At 32.9% G+C, this 19,120-nt stretch overlaps 2 protein-coding genes across 4 annotated transcripts; one reads left to right on the top strand and one right to left on the bottom strand.

The window, feature by feature from the left end:
* Positions 1 to 5,571: 5,571 nt before the first annotated feature.
* On the top strand, positions 5,572 to 9,682 carry LOC132060069 (gibberellin 2-beta-dioxygenase 6-like). Its single transcript, XM_059452937.1, has 3 exons — positions 5,572 to 6,188; positions 7,419 to 7,740; positions 9,113 to 9,682. Exons 1-3 carry the CDS (start codon positions 5,725 to 5,727, stop codon positions 9,341 to 9,343), a joined length of 1,017 nt encoding a protein of 338 aa, XP_059308920.1. The 5' UTR covers positions 5,572 to 5,724; the 3' UTR covers positions 9,344 to 9,682.
* Positions 9,683 to 10,383: 701 nt separating this feature from the next.
* Positions 10,384 to 15,699, bottom strand: LOC132060068 (uncharacterized). 3 transcript variants are annotated; one of them, XM_059452936.1, is made up of 5 exons: positions 15,553 to 15,699; positions 12,237 to 12,332; positions 11,460 to 12,132; positions 11,278 to 11,337; positions 10,384 to 11,007 (listed from the first exon to the last, which is right to left on the bottom strand). In XM_059452936.1, exons 3-5 carry the CDS (start codon positions 12,081 to 12,083, stop codon positions 10,603 to 10,605), a joined length of 1,089 nt encoding a protein of 362 aa, XP_059308919.1. In that variant the 5' UTR covers positions 12,084 to 12,132; positions 12,237 to 12,332; positions 15,553 to 15,699; the 3' UTR covers positions 10,384 to 10,602. The 3 variants fall into 3 exon arrangements, with proteins under 3 accessions (XP_059308919.1, XP_059308917.1, XP_059308918.1); XM_059452934.1 differs by having other exon boundaries at positions 11,460 to 12,332; XM_059452935.1 differs by having other exon boundaries at positions 11,460 to 12,332; positions 15,607 to 15,665.
* Between the last annotated feature and the right edge of the window lie 3,421 nt (positions 15,700 to 19,120).

The following is a 19,120-nucleotide window of genomic DNA, read 5'->3' as shown; positions in this document are numbered from 1 at the left end:
TGAATGGTTGTAACTTGTAATACAGAACAACCAATCTTAAATACCATTCTTTTTTAGTGATGTTTATGTATCAAATCGATCAGTCAGATAAGTAGTGACACACAGCAACTAAATTTGAAAAATCATTATTGCTTCATTTAAAATATGTTTTGAATAATTGAGTTTGTCATGCTCCTCTTATGTAGGTTGAAGGATAGTTCCTATATTTATTGCAATTTCATAGAACAAATTTATATATTTTGAATAAAGTCTCATTGGACTAACTATATATGCGCCACTTAAGATGGCCTGGCGCATGCTTTAAGTCATGGAATGTCCAATCCATGCAGTCTTTTAATAATTAGTACTAACTTGTTAATTGATTAGTTTGTGTCTTCAGTCAACTCTACTCACCGACAGGGATATATTAAAATAGTAAAATTATTTCTATTCTTAATTAGATGTGAAATCTCCTTTATTAGGGAGCATTAAATTGTAAATTTTTTATGGCGTGGGTTGAAATTAATCGAATCAACTAATTTCAGAGTTTGAATAGTTAAACAAGAAAGAGAGTCAACTGTCCTCTAGCTTGAACGGCTAGAAGGTCTAACAAAAGAATTAGGGGTGAAGCCACACTTTCCCAAGGAGTGTTAGTTGCTCGTTTGCTAAAATATTATATATTGTACAGATAGATACAAAAAATTAATCTCTCCATCTCAATTTGTTTATACTTTTCACTTTTAAAAAGTTAATTTGACTAAACTTTAAAGCCATTTCTTATAACATAAGAGACAAAGCAATAAAGAATCGTTTTTATTACATTGCTATCCGCCCGTAGGCTTAAATTATACCATTGTAAAGTCACCAGCAAAACAATAGGGATGTTAGATTAAACAGCCAAATATTTAATCCTGGCACTGATTAAACTATATTCCTACCTTGAAAAAAAAAATGAATTGTGAAACTGTGATGTAAAATATTTTACTATATGCCACTAGGCCTAGGTCTTGCCCTCGACATGCATGGTCGGCCAACATATGTCACACTCATGCAGTGAACCTGGCCGTGCCTTCTGCATGTGCTCAGCCATATTTTGCCTCGTGGGTTGCTTCCTCCTCACGCAGTTTTTTTTTTTCTCTCAAGCGATGTTCGGTACTCACAATGGCTCACGGCTAGTTCGGTGTAAAACATATTTAAGGTGAAAGCGCTCCTTAATAAGATTGTTTTCCTACACAGAGCTCGAACACGGTTCTTTTTTTTATTAAGGATGGCGAGATCCTATCCGGTGATAGATTTAACTGATAATTTATGGTGCATGTGTACTCATGATTTCTTCGGATAACTAGGTACTTATGTATATAGTATATTTTTAAGAATTGATAATTCAATATTATTTGATGGCTCTCATGCTCTAAATAAATTGAATAGCACACTCGATTGAATGCTAAATTATTTACTTAGAGGAATAGGGATTGATTCCTACGTATTATAACTCTATTTTTTTTCCCTTTTTTTTAGTGGTGAAACTCATATTCTTGAAATTCTAAATCTCCATCCCTCTGATCCCATTCATCTCATCTCATCACAACCCTTCAAGTGGTTCTTTGGTAGACAGTAAGGACCAAACCATCAAAGCAAAGGATTTAGGCTTTCAAACTTTTGAAACCCCGGCCATTGTTGTTGAGTGCAGATTTCTGATCATTTTTACTTCAAAAAAATATTGAATAAAAGTACTAAGATTTATATTATCTTTATAAAGAGGGAAGAGATTACCATATGATTGATTGACCGTTGGGTTGCTTACATTTGACATCAACTATAATAAGTTGATATCGTTTGATATAAATATCATGGATGGGTAAATTTTAAGGCAGTTGATCTAAAGTTTGTTGTTATTTTAAGTCTAAATAATATAAAAGCAATTGCAATCTTATTATTTTTAGTGATTTTTTTATAATTAAAAGAGTAAATATTAGTATTGTGTTAATTTGTGTTTGAGGTTTTATGATTTTATCTACATGAATGAGAGGAAGTTACCATTATGCTAAAAATACTATAAATTAAAACTTATCTTTATACACACTCTGCATCTAATATACACCTCTCTTATGCTGAAAGTTCACAGAGATTTCCAAGTTTAATTTGCTTTAAGACTAGCAAATTTCACGTTAAAAATTGATCTTTTTTTGTCTAGTTTTTAAATATTAATGTGGTACTTTAAAAATTGTAACTTGTCTGATCTTAGGATTTTCCTCTAGACAGTGTTTCAACTTAACTTTGAATTTATACAACAAGACATTCAAATTACGACAAAGAAAGTTTATTTTTTCCTGAATCTGCGATGACTTCTTTGCGTCTCCACTATGCATGAGTCAAGAACGAAAAAGCAGATACTATATATTTTCATACTAGAAATTGACTGTTTTCTTCTACTTTAATATTCAGCTGTAGTACGTGTGACTGACTTATTCATCAAACTCTAGAATTATCGTTTTTAACAACCAACATCTTACAAAGCACAAACACAAACTGCACACATAGTGGGCGGGGCAAAAAAATTACAGTGTATATATAGGGTAGATCATTTTATATTTATTTACATATATTAACTTTTGAATACCCTAAACAAATGCAAAAGATTAGCTCAAGCGGTCCAGGGTGTTCAAAATTGTCTCTAGTATCCTAGGTTCGATTCCCATCGACAACATCATTTTTTATGGTTAGCTTTTATTGTTTTTTTTTAACTCCCTGAATGAAAATTCTGGATCCGCCATTGTTCATGCATGGGTCGTTTGGTTGCGTGTTAAAGTTATGCATAACTATATAAAGATCAGTTATGTAGGGTTTAGTTATTCATGTATTAATTATTTCTTCTTCTTTTTTATTTTGTATAAAATAATATATAGATTCTCTCATAACTTATAGTACATGTATTAATTAGTTACGTGGGATTGTAATTAAACTGGTAACCAAACATTGTATTAATTTAATGTGCCGAATTTTGTAAACACAATTAAAATGCTACCAAAAATGATACTTATTAACTATAATGATTTTAATACATGAATAACTTACTTCTTAACCAGCAACACAACGACCAGTTTTATGTGGGGGTTTTCTTTTGCTTCATCAACGACCAGTTTTATGTGGGGGTTTTCTTTTGCTTCATATTCTTTTCTCGGGTTCAAGTATTCGGTAAATCACTAGCCCGATTAATTTGAATTTACCGCGACCTAATAGATCCACTAAAAAGGTAAAAACACTCTATATGCCAAGAGATTTTCCATTTTTTGAGCTCAAACCCGAGACCTTAACTAAAAATGTAAGGATTTTAAACATCCTGAATTGACAACTAATAGATCCACTGAACGGGTGAAACACTTCCTATACCAAGAGGTTATCCATTTTCCGGATTCAAACTCTGGATTTTTGCACAAGTACATGGATTTCAACCATCCTGAATTCACAATGAGTAGTTTATTAAATGAGTGAAACGGTCCCTATCCCAAAAGGTTCCCCATTTTCAAATTCAAACTCAAGATCTTTGCTTAAGAATGAACGGATTTCAATTATTCTGAATTCACAACGATTAGATCCACTATAAGGAGTAAACCGCTCTCTATTTCAAGAGTTTCAATATTTTCTGGATTCAAATTCGAGACTTTTGCATAAGAATTCACGGATTCTAACCATTCTTTCACACTCCTTGGTGTTGTTTTTGTGGGGTTTCGTTTCCCATTTTCTATAACTACTACTCTACTAGCACACACTGAAACAAACTCCTTTTCTCTATCAACGATTCAAAACTAAGTGCCTTCAATATTTTTCTTCTCCGCAAAGTCAAAGATTTAGGTAATTAGTTTCTTAGCACTAAGGAATTAATTTACATTATTATAAGGAATTAGTTTACATTATTATAGCACTTCATAGTTGTGAAAATTCTTTTGAATCTGACATCTCTTGCTCGAGAAAGTTCACCGATATTTCCATACTTTGCTTTTTACAACAATAAAAAGAAACTAATCAAAATTGGCACACTTTTTTGTCAGGTAACTTAAAATATACAATTCTCATTCAAAAAAGATTAACGTGTTTTACGATTTTACTAGACAATGTTCAACTTAACTTTTGACTTTATATAACAAAACATTCAAATTACGACAGAGAAAGTTTAACTTTCCTGATTACGCGATGTCTTTTTGTCTCAACTATATTTATGTATGAGTCAAAAGGAAATAAAAAGCAAATTTATTTTCATACTGGAAATTGACTGTTTTTATTTACTTTAATATTCAGCCGTACGTGTGACTGACTTTTTCATCAAACACTAAAATTTTCGTTTCTGACGATCCAAAAGAATACAGAGCACAAACAGCTGCACAATATGACAGCAATATTTCATGAACACGCTAATTAGCATTCACATTATTATCATAGAATGACCGAAGGATTTGGGGAGATGTTGAGATATTTTAAGTTTATAATTAGGTCTCATGTTTGAACTCTGAAAATAAAAATCTTTTGGTCAAGAATATTTTACCCTTCAACAGTTTTACTTAGCGCGAATTCGAATTAATACACAGACCAATGTGTGACATTCATGCCACAGACCGAGCCGACGATAAGGGTGGGTCAAAAATATTGGCAGGCTTATAGAGTGTCTAACTTTTGAAGAAAGGGTATGCATAACACATAAGTTGAATCTCACATCTAATGAGAGAGTAAAGTGGAGAGTTTTATACTTTATATGGAATAACTTGCGTTCACATGTTACATGTGATTTTGAACTCGATGATGGCATATCCTGAAGGACAAATTTGTGAAGTGTATTGAGTCAAAATAGACAATATGTGTCATGGATCCTAATGGTTAAACCGGAAAAAAAGGAAGTTGTCACAAAGGGTTTAATTTATGTGGATTTTCGTTCTCACTTTTTTACAACCATTAGCAGACAGAATCCAAATCCTTCTAAATGCAAAATTCACTATCAACGGTTCAAATAAATGCCTCAAAAGTCAAAACTTCTCTTCTCGACAAAGTCAACGACAATATTCTTCGTTAACATGTATAATCAGGAATTTAAGTTATTATATTTCCTAGTTGTGGGGAAATTCAAATTATCTTGAATCTGACACTTCTCTTTTTCATCTTTCCACATATATAGAAAAGTATTTCTTCTATAAAATTCCTCTCTACGGAATATATTTAGGCACCGCAATATTCTGGACAAAAATTGTTTTCTCAAACTTTTGAATATTTTTAAAAGAAAAAATGTTGGCTTGTGAATGTTTAGCATTAGTCCTATATGATGAAAAACTCAATTTCATTTTCAAAATTCATGGGACACAAAAATTACTCTCATCTGTGCACGGTGGACTGAGTTATCGGGTATGACGATATTTACACTGATAAAAATGTTAAATATCTTCAGAACTAGTTAAGGTGCTCACAACCTACGGTTATTAAGAAACAAAAGGGTGTGGGGGGGTCAATTTCAAGAAGATACATTCTCATTGTGACAATTGTCAAGAATTTGGTAGGTTTAATTTTCCTTGTTTTTGCCCCATGCGGTCTTTTGTCTCTTGCCACCTTCCACACTTTCCTTTCTTTTTCCTCTCCCTCTCCTTAGCCATATAAATACCGCATGTATACTCTTTTCCTCAACTCCCAATTCTTCTTCCCTTCTCATTTTTCTTGTTTAATTTGATCACACAACTTAATTAGTTGTTACATATTTCTAAAGCCATGATGATAGAGTCTTGGAATCCTCCTCTCCTACATGACTACTCTAAGCTTTCGCGACGACAAAACAGTCATAATGATGGTGGAGCAAACCTCAGCGCTGAAAAAGTACTGATGGAAGAGTGTGAACTTCCATTGATAGACCTGAATGGTCTGACAAGTGAAGATGAGAGAGAAAAGATCAGATGCGAAGACGCCATTTCAAAGGCTTCTTCTGAATGGGGTTTTTTCCAAGTTGTGAACCATGGTGTGAGTCTTGAATTACTTAGAAAAATGAGAAGAGAACAAATGAAATTGTTTAAAGCACCTTTTGAGATGAAAGCTAGTTGTGGAATTTTAAATAATTCTTATAGATGGGGGAATTCAACAGCTACTTGTCCAAAACAATTTTCTTGGTCAGAAGCTTTTCATATCCCTTTGACAAAGATTTCAGAAGCTGCTTGTTATGGAGAGTTCACAACTTTGAGGTACTACTATCTATATATCAATTAATTAAAGAGTTTTAAGCTATATATATACACTGTCAGTATAAAAATAAAAAAATAAAAAAATACTATCAGGTCATTTAAATAATATCTACATGTAAGTCTCCTAAATATATGAGATTTGAAAATTAAGACAAATCGATTACTTGCTCTAAGCCTCTAACAGGTTCAGGTGACCGGATGGTGTAAATTCTTTTTATATAAAACTGTATTATATAACTTAAATAAATAGAGGTTTTATCATTTATATATCTAGCTCTTTTTTTTTTTAATATCTAGCTTGATTATTTGTGTAATGAAATGCGTAGAGGCAAATTCAGAATTAAGAATAAACGCGTTGAAATTAGAATTGATTTATTGTAGTAATGTGTGTTTATGGAGGAAGGATGGCTTCTGAAACAAGCTTAGGTAGTTTACCTTACTCCTCCTTTTTCCACATTAAAAGAAATAAATTTGTTATTGTAACATTTTGTCATCAAACCTGCACGTGCAAATTATATATGTATGAGAGAGAGAATATATTGTTGGAATATATATATATATCTACTGGTGTGATAGTCTACCATAATAAAACAGAATCTTCTATATAAAATTGTGTATATGCCGTTTCTTTTATTCCTTTAACATGTTATCATTTACCCCTGTATATTTCAACTTAAAGTTCACTTTACTACATCATATTTTTTCAGATAATTTGATAGAAAAGGACATGGACCCTGTAGTGTGATTTGAAAACAAACCTTGTATCATGTTTTTTCACGTAACTTACTCCCTTCCCACCACCCCCCCTCCCCCCACCCCCAACCACAAAGAAAATTAACCTAAATAGCCATCCATATCCAACCGCTTAAACTAAAAATATATAGCCAGCAGAAGTATAAAAAAAATATGTATATATATATATAAAACGTACCGTGTATAATCTATCTATATTGGCTATGAAAAGTTAACAGTCATTCTGGCCGGTTATTGGTATAAAGATCCCCTCTCCCGCTTAGTTTAGAATAGCTAACGAGAGGAATACTATTGATTATCTAGGAAAGAGGGCTTTTAAGAATGGAAAAAACATTATCTTAAAGATAGAGAGTCCCCTGCCTTTTCAGAAACGAGTTAATGGGCTCTTTTTCTGTTACGAATGAATGACCTCCCAATTTATTTTTAAGCTTGCTTTCAAATTGGCCTATCCTAACATAAAATTTAACTTTGTTATAGGGAAGTGATGGTGGAATATGCAAATGCAATGCAAAATCTAGCCAAATCACTTGCTGGAGTTCTTGTAAGAAACTTAGGCCACAGAGATAGTCACATCAAAGAAATATGCAATGAGAGTTCATGTTTCCTTAGATTAAATCACTATCCAAAATGTCAAATTTCTCAAGAAATATTTGGATTAGTGCCACACACAGATAGTGATTTCTTAACAATTCTTCATCAAGATGAAGTTGGTGGACTTCAGCTAATGAAAGACAACAAATGGGTAGCTGTCAAGCCTAACCAAAATGCACTTATTGTCAACATTGGAGATCTTTTTCAGGTACACTTTTTCCCTTTTTTTTTTTTTCTCACTTTTATATGGTTATTACTATTGTTTTTGGAAATTAATGGAGAGAAAATGACAAGTGATAATGACTCTGAATAGTTTTTTCGACTTCGACTTCAGATACTATTTTTTTCCTGGTTCGTAGGTCATGAGTGAGAGAGAAATGATAACGAAAAGAAAGAAAAGAAACGTCTAATTGGTTTTTCCTCTCTTGCTTGGTTTGTTAAAAAAAAATGTATGTTCGTGTAGTTGCTTTTTAAAAATAAATGTGAGTATTTTGCGAGTGAAAGAAAAAAAAAGATCATCATTTCTTCATCTTCTAAAAAAATCAATATCTTCCAACCAAAAAAAAAAAAAAAAAACACTAAGTTTGAAAAAATTCCATTTTCCAAAAATAAGTTCTTTTTGCAAATAATAACTTTTATTTCAGTAACATGTTATTCCTCTATCACAAAAAAAGCAAAAGTATTATAAATATCAGGGTCAAATTTTCTAATTTTTGGATTGATTTTGAACATCAATTCTATTGTTTCTGAATAGTAAAACTTTCGTATTTGAAAATTACAAGAAACAGAAGAAAATGTCATTATCAACTTTATATAAATAATCCAAGTCCAATTTCTTTATAAATGTTTTTGATTGATCAAGAAATGGTGAAACCAACGTCCACAGGTCCAATTTCTTTTTCACTAAGTTTTGTCTCCAATTGCCAGAGTCACTTATTATGGTCTCATTGTCATTATTTAAAAATATTAATCCAGTAAAATGCAAGGTATGTGTTTATTATTTTGATTATCAACTAATTTAAAAAATAAATTTTGGCATGTTATATTGGTCCAAGTATTGTACCCACCAAAGTTAGTTCCTTCTCCATCGATAAAAATAACACTACTCATTTGTCCATACTTGCCTATGATGAAACACTCATTTTCTCTTTGATTGGTGGCTAATCTCCAAGTCATTAACAAGTTTATGCATTTCATTAGTAAAATAATTAAAATTGGACGCAATCTGACTCAAACGTCACCAATATCAGAGAAGGTCTTTCTTTTTTCTCCTTTAGGAAAAATGAAACATTAGCTAAGATGGATATGTAGTTGTAGTAGTCGTAGTAACCTGCTCAGGGGCGAATCTAGCATTCATCTTATAGGCTCATTCGAACCCTATATATGTGTTAAAAATCTACTAAATAAGTCGAAATTATAGATTTGGAACCTTGTAAAATCAAATATATTGTGTTAAAATCCCAAACTCAAATCGTTAATGTCCAAATCCTGAATCGGCCTCTAAGTCTTCCTACTGCTTTTGTTCTACTTTGCATTATGGAGAAATAAATTTGATGATTGTCAATGTAAAATAAATGCAGGCTTGGAGCAATGATGTGTATAAAAGTGTGGAACACAAAGTGATGGCTAATGGGAAAATGGAGAGATTCTCAATCGCTTATTTCCTTTGTCCTTCTTATGATTCTTTAATTGGAAGCTGCAAAGAGCCCTCTGTCTATAAGAAATTCACCTTTGGAGAATACAGATATCAGATTCAACAAGATGTCAAATTGATTGGCCACAAAGTAGGTCTCTCGAGATTTCTTCTATAGGAATTAGCACATATAATAGCACAGAAAAAAAAAATTGCATATCGTACTCACTAGTCCTAGATCCTGAAAGAGAACTTCAAATTTGAGGGAGTTGATACAAGATAAATTTTGTGTTCTATTTCATTCGTACGTATATATGTGTAGATCAATTCACCTATGTAATTCTAAAGTTAAGGTAGAAGAGAGATTGCTTCTTTTTGTTTCAGAGGGGAAGAGGGAATACAGACGTTATGCCATCGGCGCGACCGCGTAGAGAGATATAAAGATTACTTCTGTATGTTGATTACTATTGTTCTCAATTTGGTGAATAGAGATAAAAGTTACGCTTTGTCATCCATATTATTTAGACTCTTTACTTTTTTATAATTGAGAAATCTATGAGAGCCAGCTAACGTACGATCTGAAATTCGATGGATAACATACCCTTACCTCTATCTTTCTCCACTTAGATACGACTTTTAGGTTTGGTAGGGTTCTAACTATATCATTTAGACTCCTTGAATTTCTACTTCATCATTTAGACCCATACGAGTTCTTACACTTTCTAATCATAGGTCACATGAAAAGTAGTACTTGACCACAAAACCTCTACAACAAAATAAAAAACTAAAGCTATATATTTCGAATTAGTCAACCAAGAGATGTATAAAATCAAGCAATCATAAGGTAGACTAAGCCACTCATATACATCTAATAACACCAATTGAATCCGATCATCAAAACTTGCTATTTCATTCGTTTTCCAATCATATGTCAACTATAGTAAAATACCCAGAAGGCCACCTACTTATAAATGAAACTTTAGAACAACAACATAACAAATCACAACATGCGTGCGTGTCTAAAGATTCAGTATGATTTTTTATCACATTGATAAATAGAAATTTCGATATTCAATATATTTTTCAGATGAAAGATCTCCATCAGCAGCATCAAGAATGTGAAATTCAGTCCCCTAGCTAATAGGGACATAACATTTTGGTATAGATGGACAAAAATAATACACAGCTACTGAAGAATCTTTCTCTAAATCCATTCACTTCCGTGGAAAAATTATCCCTTTGTATAACTGGATATCAAGTTCTTATAATTACTGTACAATGATGAGATAACGAAAAAACTACTATGAAGAATCTACAATAAAGAAAATCTCAGATGGGATTTATAAGCAGACAAGTAAATGCTTGGTGAATAAATTGAATTCAGCTATCAACTAAATTTATTCTTCCAAATCGTCTACCTAACTAGGATTACAACTATTAGTCAAGAAGCAGAGCTACCTTGTCCTTGAGACTGCTCTTCTTCTTTACAACAACTGGCCGATCCCCAGAAGGATCACTTTGTTTATTCTTGTTTAGATCACAAGCAAAATTCATTTCTTCTCTAACTTGTTCAACTCTCTTCTCCTCGTGAGTTTTCTTTAATAGGGGGCCCAAAAACAAATCTAACATGTCTTGGGTAGGATTCTCGGACATCTTAACCTTAGGAGGAGCATCACCAATTGTTCTCTCTTGAATTGAAATACTATCAAAATTTGTTTCTCTTCTCAACGATTGATTGTCAACTTCAATGTCACTTAACGAGCCTAATGACATGGAAATAGCATCCTCCATTGGACCACTTTTTTCTTTGCTTGATGCAGCTTGCTCGCTCTCATTCACATACTGCCCGGATAGAAAAAATACAATTACAACCAATAGGTCCCATATTTACTACAGAATTAAAACTAGCAAATTTTTTATACCAAATAACAAACACATTGAGATAATATATATTTTTCACAGTTCACTCAAATGAGATGCCACAAATTAATAACCTACTTTCCTTAATTCAAATAGACAGCGAAATCGTACCTTTCATTTTAAATAGCAGTATAGCTTTATTAAACGATTCAGATGTTTCAAAATTAATATAATTTAGATATCAATAATCACCTCTTTAGCTATGCTCATTAAATCTTCTACGGTCAAATCTTCATCATCATCACCAGCATACTGCAAAAATGAACAGTAAATATATCTGAGATACCGCATTTCTAAGCCAAATGTGATCATTACTTTCAGATGGTAAAGTTGAAGAATTGTTTAGGAGATGTCAAGAGAACTTAGCAGATCACCTCTTCTGCTATGCTCATTAGATCTTCAACAGTCAAATCCTCATCATCTGTTTTTGGTGTTGACTCTTCAACATCAGCGCAATTCCCATTCCTAGAATTCTTTGCTTTCTGTTTCTGCCTCCTTGAACTAGGGCCAGCTTCATTAGAATTTTCCTTCACCCTGCTGTGTTTTCTCTTCCTTAAGCCACTTTTATCACTTGCTTCTGTTATTGTCTCTTCCATCTCAGCACCTTCCTCAATCTTGGAATTCTTCGTTTTCTGTTTCTGTCTCCTCAACATAGGCAACGGTCCATCACAATTTACCTTCATCCTGTCACATTCACTCCCCGTTAAACCGCATTCATCATTACAATCATCATTTGGTAGGTTTAACTTTCTTCTGCTTCTTTTTGTTGTTTGACATATTGGAATCTGAGTAGTTGACTCCTCAGTGAATGCTTCCTTTTTATCTGTAATCTTTCTGTTTTTCCGCCTCTTGGTAACAATCTTCTCCTCTGTATTATCATTATTGTCTACATGATCAGTCTGGACTTTTTCCTTTAATTGATCAGCAGCAGACGTAGCAAACATCCACCCAGGCAACTGCCTTTTTCCACCCTTGTCAAGAACAGTCCGATCATCCATTATTTCTTTTGTTTTGCTTTTGCAGAATTACATCTAGCAGATGAAATTCCTGTACAGTTAAAGATACTCAGTCGACAAAAGTGGAGGGCACTCAGAACATTCAAGCTAAAAGATATCCCAAAAACAACTCAATCAGCTTGAACCAACTTATACGTAGTGGTAAAGGGACACAATTTCCATCAGCTCAAGATATAGTTGTCCAGTAAAAAGAATGATGACTTTGAGCATTCACCTTCCTCAAAATGCACCCTATAAAAATAAACAAAAGGAGAAAATGAATTCTCTTTCAATCATCATAAACTTTGAGCTACGTGATAGGGAAAGTCCATCTGAAATGGGTATTGGTAAGCACAAAAGAGTACAACAACATACCCATTTATTACGGTCCACACAATGTGGGGTGCGGGGAGGCGGAGAGTGTGCGCGGACCTTACTCCAAAAAATTACCGTATTGAAAGGTAGGGAGGTTGTTCCGAAAGACCCTCGGCTCGAGAGAGAACAAGACAAAAAGGTCAGATAGGGATAAGCATATCAAAACAATATGAAAACGAGGAATAACAAAAGCGAGAAAGTCATGATAAAATAGTATGCGGGAGGAAATGAGGGAATTTACCGAGCTACCAATAGATAAATAGGGCAATCGCTTTGAAGAAAATACAAGACCCAACAAATATAGGCGGAAATCAAATGGCACTAAACGAATGAGCAAAACTACGACTCTTAGGAAATAGACGTTAGAATAAGCGAGACTACCTCCTCCAAACATACCTTCTATCCTAATGCGAGTCCTCCACAACATCCTATCTACGATCAAGTCCTCGGTAAGTTGAAATTGCGCCATGTCATGTCTAATCACCTCTCCCCCATAGTTCGCCCCCAGGCCTACCCCTCTACCCCCGAAACCGTCCATAGCCAACCAGGACTATTTTTTTATCTCAAGACTATTTTTGCACCTCCGACGCCTTTGGGCATCTCAGGCTTCCAGTGTCCCTCCTCTTCACATGCCCAAACCATATTTAAAATATATATATATATATATATATATATATATATATATATATATATATATATATATATATCTCTATGGTAAGCACAAAAGAGTAAGTCTTAAAATATATATATATTACTTCAAAGACATTACTTCAAAGACATTTTCGGTAGCAGATACCCGGTCTAGTCGAGGTGTGCACAAGTTGACCCGGACACCACAATTATAAAAAAAAAAAAAAAGAGAGAGAAATGTTAAGATTTTCAAAGTTGTGTCTCTTTTTCTGAAGATTGTAACTTGACACCTAATCTATAAAATTCTTCTTCTGAGTTGTTTCATCTGTGCAAACTCTTGAAAATGCTAAACCTTTCTAGAAAATATACAGCTTTTCTTAAACTGCTACTTCTGTTACCTACTAAACCACACCATAGATCTTATTTGCTTATAGAACACAAAGGCTAATAAGTTTGTCTGCAGCTGCTTATAGAACACAAAGGCTAATAAGTTTGTCTGCAGCTGCTCTACTTCTTTTCGTCTCTCACAATTCAGAAAGATCAGCAGTATCAACTCTATAAGATTATATATGATTTAAATCACATTTATGTACTCTCTTAGCCTTGCAATTGAGTCTACAAGAAAGCTGGGGACAAAAAGAGAAAATAAAGCAAAAACAGCAGCAAATTTCAACTAGCTACATAAACAATCAGACAAGGAACACGGGCTCATTAAGTCTTGAACACCCTTTGAAGAAAAAATTTAGGCCCGGATACGTCATAGCCCCTTAAACTTGCAAATAAATTTCATTTAGACATTCGAACAAGCCAAAGGCAACTCTCAGACCATTTGAGTTTACAGACTCCCCTCGCTTTGATAAGAAATATCTGAGTAAAAAACCTTTGAGCTGAGGTAATATTCCATTTTGAGGGAACCTGAAACGACTTTTATGAACTGTCTCAGTAGTGACCGACTTGATTTTATTAGCTGAAGTCTATCGTGGAAATGAAAAAAAGAAATTATTGTTCCGTATAAGGGATTCCTACCTTCTCCTTCCCGGAAGTTCTTCTCAGATACAAGGAAATGATTCAGTTCCAGAGCTAAAGATCGTAGTTCTCGAACGAGCAATCGAAAAAATAGAAGTCGTCCGTATCAAGCGATACGTGAATTGCCGAGCCCAACAAAAGAGGCTCTCGAAAGAGAGCTTTCGACCTTTCTTTCTTCCTTTGGAAATAGGGAAGTTAGAAAGGATGTCTTGGAAGGGACAATAAGGAAACTCAACTTGAACAGCGCGTCTACTCTACCTTAAGTAACTACAGTTAGGAGGATCCATCCAATAGCTTAATGACTTGCTTGGGTCATCTAAGAGGTAAGGCTGTTAGAGAGTGATCGAGAGAAATTTTCAGTTGGAGACTATGAAAGGCCTTTAGTTGGTTTTTCCTTTTATAAGAACCTTCCAACATACTATGTGCTATGCCTCTGATTGCTATGCCTGGCCGTTCCAACTGATCACCTAAACACGTGATAATGTGTCTGTATTATACACTTCCGGCTAAAGTTTTAAAAAAGTTTTTGCGCGTGTTTTCTAGCGCCCATTATGTAGATAAGTTCAACCACTTAACATATGTCAGTTCCTTTTAATAATACGCATTAGCCTCAATAATCCCTAAAACCTCACTCCTGTTTCAATTGATGTTGCTATGTTTAATCAAAGAAGGTGATATATTTTAGGTGACTACGTAATGGAAACTTGAGAACACGCGTAAACATAGGCGGATTTAGGATTTAAACTCTATGGGTTCAATTTTAAGATTTTAGCACTGAATCAATTATATTTTTAAAGTCACGGGTTCATATCTACCATTTATTACAATTTTAGTATTCTTTTACACATAAATTTATACTCGTGTCGAAAGTTTGGGGTTCAATTGAACCCCAAACTACAAGGCTACATCAGGGGCGGAGCCAAGCGGTGCCCAGGGTGTTCACCCGAACCTCCTTCGGCAAAAAATTACCACGTATACACAAGGTTAAAATTATTTTTATGTATAAATAATAGATGTTGAACCCCTTGGCTTCCTCGTTTCTTCTTTCTTTTATATTTTTAACCCACTAAAAATCCCGACTCCACCACCAGGCAGGGGATACGCCTCTGCGCGTAAAAGTTTTCCAAAATTTAAGACAGAAGTATCTAGTAGGAACACTTTATTATATCTTCAGGTGTTTAATTGTAACATATACCATAGTTCCACTGTTTAAATAAAATATACTGACAAGTTTAAGGGGTTATCGATGTATTCAGCTAAAAATTTATATTTATACTAAATTTGCACACAATGCTTAACTGACTAACTAGAAATCGTGAAAAGTAATCTTAACTGCAGCATATTCTATAAGTAAAACAATTCTGAGATTTGCAAATGAATTGGCGAATTTACTAATTGAGCAAATATTCGAATATTTAGATAAAAAGAAAAAAGAGAGTACCAAATTCAGCTTTGAATAATGAAAATGTGATTCGAAGGAAGGAAGAGTTCTCACCAGAGCCATTTATTGATCCGTCAGCGTAGTCAAATCAATTACGAAAACGGAAAAGGGCTATAAATATAACCCTGTACTATCAAAAATAGTTTAAATATACCCTACTTTATACTTTCGATCCGAATATACCCATCTTGTTTTACTCTTAATTTTGATGAAATAGACCTCTCTTGTTATATTTTCGGTCCAAAAATACTTTTTTTCTTTATATTTTGGCACAAATTTACAAATATTGCTATACTTTCCGTCCAAACATACACTTTTGTTATGTGTTGGCACAAATTTACTCTTAATTTTGACGAAATATACCTCTCGTCTTATACTTTTGGAATGTTACCCTTTCGCAGAAATTTATTCTTAATTTTGATGAGGGACACTTTGCAACCTCATAATCAAGCGACCTATCCAATTTTGAATACATGATTCGTTTAAAAACTCATTTGTTTCACCCTTACCCGGGCCATTCACGTATAGTTGCTGGCTCCTATTGATCCCTCGGTGTAGTCAAATCTGGTTTGGTTGAGGAACAAGTTATCCCGGGATAACTAATCTAACACTACAGTACCGGGATAACTAATCCTGGGATTAGTTATCCCGTAATTTTATCCCAACCAAACATGGAATAAGATGATACTTAATTTTTATTTCAGGACTATTTTTACTTATCCATCATACCAGACGACCCCTAATAGTCTAATTGAAAGTACTCCCCTCTCAGGCTTCCAAAGTTTCTTCTCTTTCTCTTTCTTATTATCTATTTTAATTTTAATTTATGTGTGTTACTTCCTTTTTAATTTGTTTCAAAAATAAAATGTTGCCTTGCATATTTAAAATATATATATATATATATATATATATATATATATATATATATATATATATATATGTATCTTAATATATCATACATTAAAATATATATATATATATATATATATATATATATATATATATATATATATATATATATCATACATAACTTTAATTTAAAATTTAAATTAAATTTTTTACCTTTTAAAATTTCGTAAGATTAAATTAAGACATACTATAAAATAAAATGAAAAGATAAATTTTATCTATTAAAAAAAATGTCAAGAGTCACATTTTTAAATGTGTGTGTGTTGTCTTTGCAAATATAGTTCATAATAATTTGAAGTATATTCTTGAGTAATTGAAAATATTTGAATATTCTTGAATAATTAAAAGGTCCAAGTATACCATTGTATGGATCGCCGTTAGTGCAAAAGGCATATATGAACTTTTCTAATTTTTCATGATAATATTCGAATAAAACATAACATCGAGGGCATTTATGAGGGAATAAGTCAACGAATGACATATATATATATATATGTATAAAAGATAAATCACAAACGCTAAAGATATTTTTTGCCCATTAATCCAACATAAGCCATATCATAATTAACTTGTAAATTTGTGTGCTCGCCAATACACGTCCTATCAATGCAACATTTCATTATCCCTTCCAATTTAATAAAATTCACCAAATCATATTCATAAAACATGTAAAATTCTAAGAGTTTAATTTGTAAACAAGAATGAAGAATGAAACAATAACATTGTGATATTACAAGTCATTGGCTTGGTTGCGTCGAACTTTGAGATAAATTATAAATATATTTTTCTTATTAAAACACTAAAAAGTGTGCCAATAATTTAATGGTTATTAAAATGGCTAAGATTTTCTAGAGATTCAAATTCCAAAAATTGAGACAAAAAATAGTAAGGGGTTTCATCTTATATATCTAGGTCTTGGAATATAGAGTTAATCGGTACGTGTATTGTGCTTAAATCGCGGTGGGCAAGGTTATCCAATACCTTTATGGGATGTACTGAGTATCTAATGAAACATTTGAGGCGGCGGCAAATTGATGTGTACATCACAATAAGCCCGTAACTCAAAATAAATGAAATTAATTTTTTGAAAACTAACGATTTTGATCCCTCGTTTATTGGTTTATTCTAATTTTAGTTCACATCTTATTCACCTTAACGTTCATGACTTTCAGTTAAACGATGGGTATTACTTTAGTTCAATTACCAACTTCAGCTAATGGGTATCATCTATATCGGTGATACATTTATCTGTGTTTTCTATTTTCTACATCAATGTAACCATTCTTCATTGGGCAATGCTCTGCGTTTTCTATTTTCTACATCAATGTAACCATTCTTCATTGAGCAATGACTCGCACTATCACCACCAATGATTTTTCATCTTGGCATTTTGAACTCGAAAATAAAAATTTGATTATTCAAGTATGATGCCAATCACCATAGGATATGTATAACCTCTCATTCAAGTATCATGCCAATCATCATAGGATATGTATAACCTCTTCAATTTTCATTTGTTTCACTTTCTCATTAGATTCCTTTCGAAGACTTCCAAATAAACAATGATTGTTCTAGGACAATTTTATATCGGAATGAATCAATCCTTTATTAGCATAATATACATGCCAAATTACAACATAATATTGATTTGAAACCCTTTTAATTGTGTTGTTTGTTTATGCAAGTCAACAAAGAAGAGTTCTTTGCTTTCTCTGCAACAATACTTTCCACATAAAATTTATTAATAATTGGTTGTCGTCTCACTTCATTCGGACTTTTCATAAATCAACAGACACTATCTGATTAATCCTTCAGCGATGGGTGCTATCTGATCATTGTTACTTAATTTGACTATAAGAATTTTAAGAAAAATACTCATAATAACCTGAAAAATACCAAATCAAATACTACGAAAGTAAGTTTCAGTCGTCTACAGAAATCCACAGGGAAAATTATCAAACCAAGGAGCTTTTCAATATATCCAATGAGAAAAAGATCATGATATTTCTTTCCAAGAAAATCAAGTGTTATTTGTTACGGTTATACAATTCTTACTAATGATTGTCTTGTCTAATTAAAGAAAACGAGAGTTAATTGATAAGAAAACAAAAGGAAAAATTGTAAAAATAATTTATAGCTAGCTTGTCGAAATGCAAACATCTCTCTTTGACCAGATAAGTAAGGAACAACGATGTCATGCATCCTATTTATTTTGGAAACATCTCACATAAATCTGAATCTTTATGTTTCTGCTTTAAATTACAAACATGACGAAGAGTCGTTGATATCAACAAAAGCAAAACTCTTTCTGCTTGGAATCAAAATTTGATTCTCATTCTTAAAATATTAAAGATAAAATAATCAAGCGTCCAAGTTGATGAAGATCTCTTGGTTCTTCCAATCCTGCCTAATTTGGACGATCAACTCGTTACAAAGAGATATTAGCGCAGAACTTCTCAAGCTTCGGGTTAATGAACAAAGGACAAAACCTCAAAATAATATCCGTTAGTAGATATAAAGTATGTTAGCTTTCGACAATTACATTAGAAATACGCAACAACAACAATAACAACATACCAGTATGATTTCACAGAACTAGAATTACACATATTGTTTATTAAAGGTGTTACAACAATAACAACATACTTAGTGTAATCTC

Source organism: Lycium ferocissimum, chromosome 6 (assembly GCF_029784015.1).
Source record: "Lycium ferocissimum isolate CSIRO_LF1 chromosome 6, AGI_CSIRO_Lferr_CH_V1, whole genome shotgun sequence".
NCBI classification, from domain to species: Eukaryota; Viridiplantae; Streptophyta; class Magnoliopsida; order Solanales; family Solanaceae; genus Lycium; species Lycium ferocissimum.
Note: the sequence above shows the minus strand (reverse complement) of the source record. Positions and strands in the feature narration are given on the sequence as shown.

Bases quoted from the DNA above. Each gene is read 5' to 3' on its own strand.
- LOC132060069 (XM_059452937.1), top strand. From the start codon at position 5,725: ATGATGATAGAGTCTTGGAATCCTCCTCTCCTACATGACTACTCTAAG. The intron at 6,189-7,418 runs GTACTACTATCT...ACTTTGTTATAG, and splicing joins GGAGAGTTCACAACTTTGAG to GGAAGTGATGGTGGAATATG. The intron at 7,741-9,112 runs GTACACTTTTTC...AAATAAATGCAG, and splicing joins ACATTGGAGATCTTTTTCAG to GCTTGGAGCAATGATGTGTA.
- LOC132060068 (XM_059452934.1), bottom strand. From the start codon at position 12,083: ATGGATGATCGGACTGTTCTTGACAAGGGTGGAAAAAGGCAGTTGCCT. The intron at 11,338-11,459 runs GTGATCTGCTAA...TCATTTTTGCAG, and splicing joins TAATGAGCATAGCAGAAGAG to TATGCTGGTGATGATGATGA. The intron at 11,008-11,277 runs GTGATTATTGAT...CTATCCGGGCAG, and splicing joins TAATGAGCATAGCTAAAGAG to TATGTGAATGAGAGCGAGCA.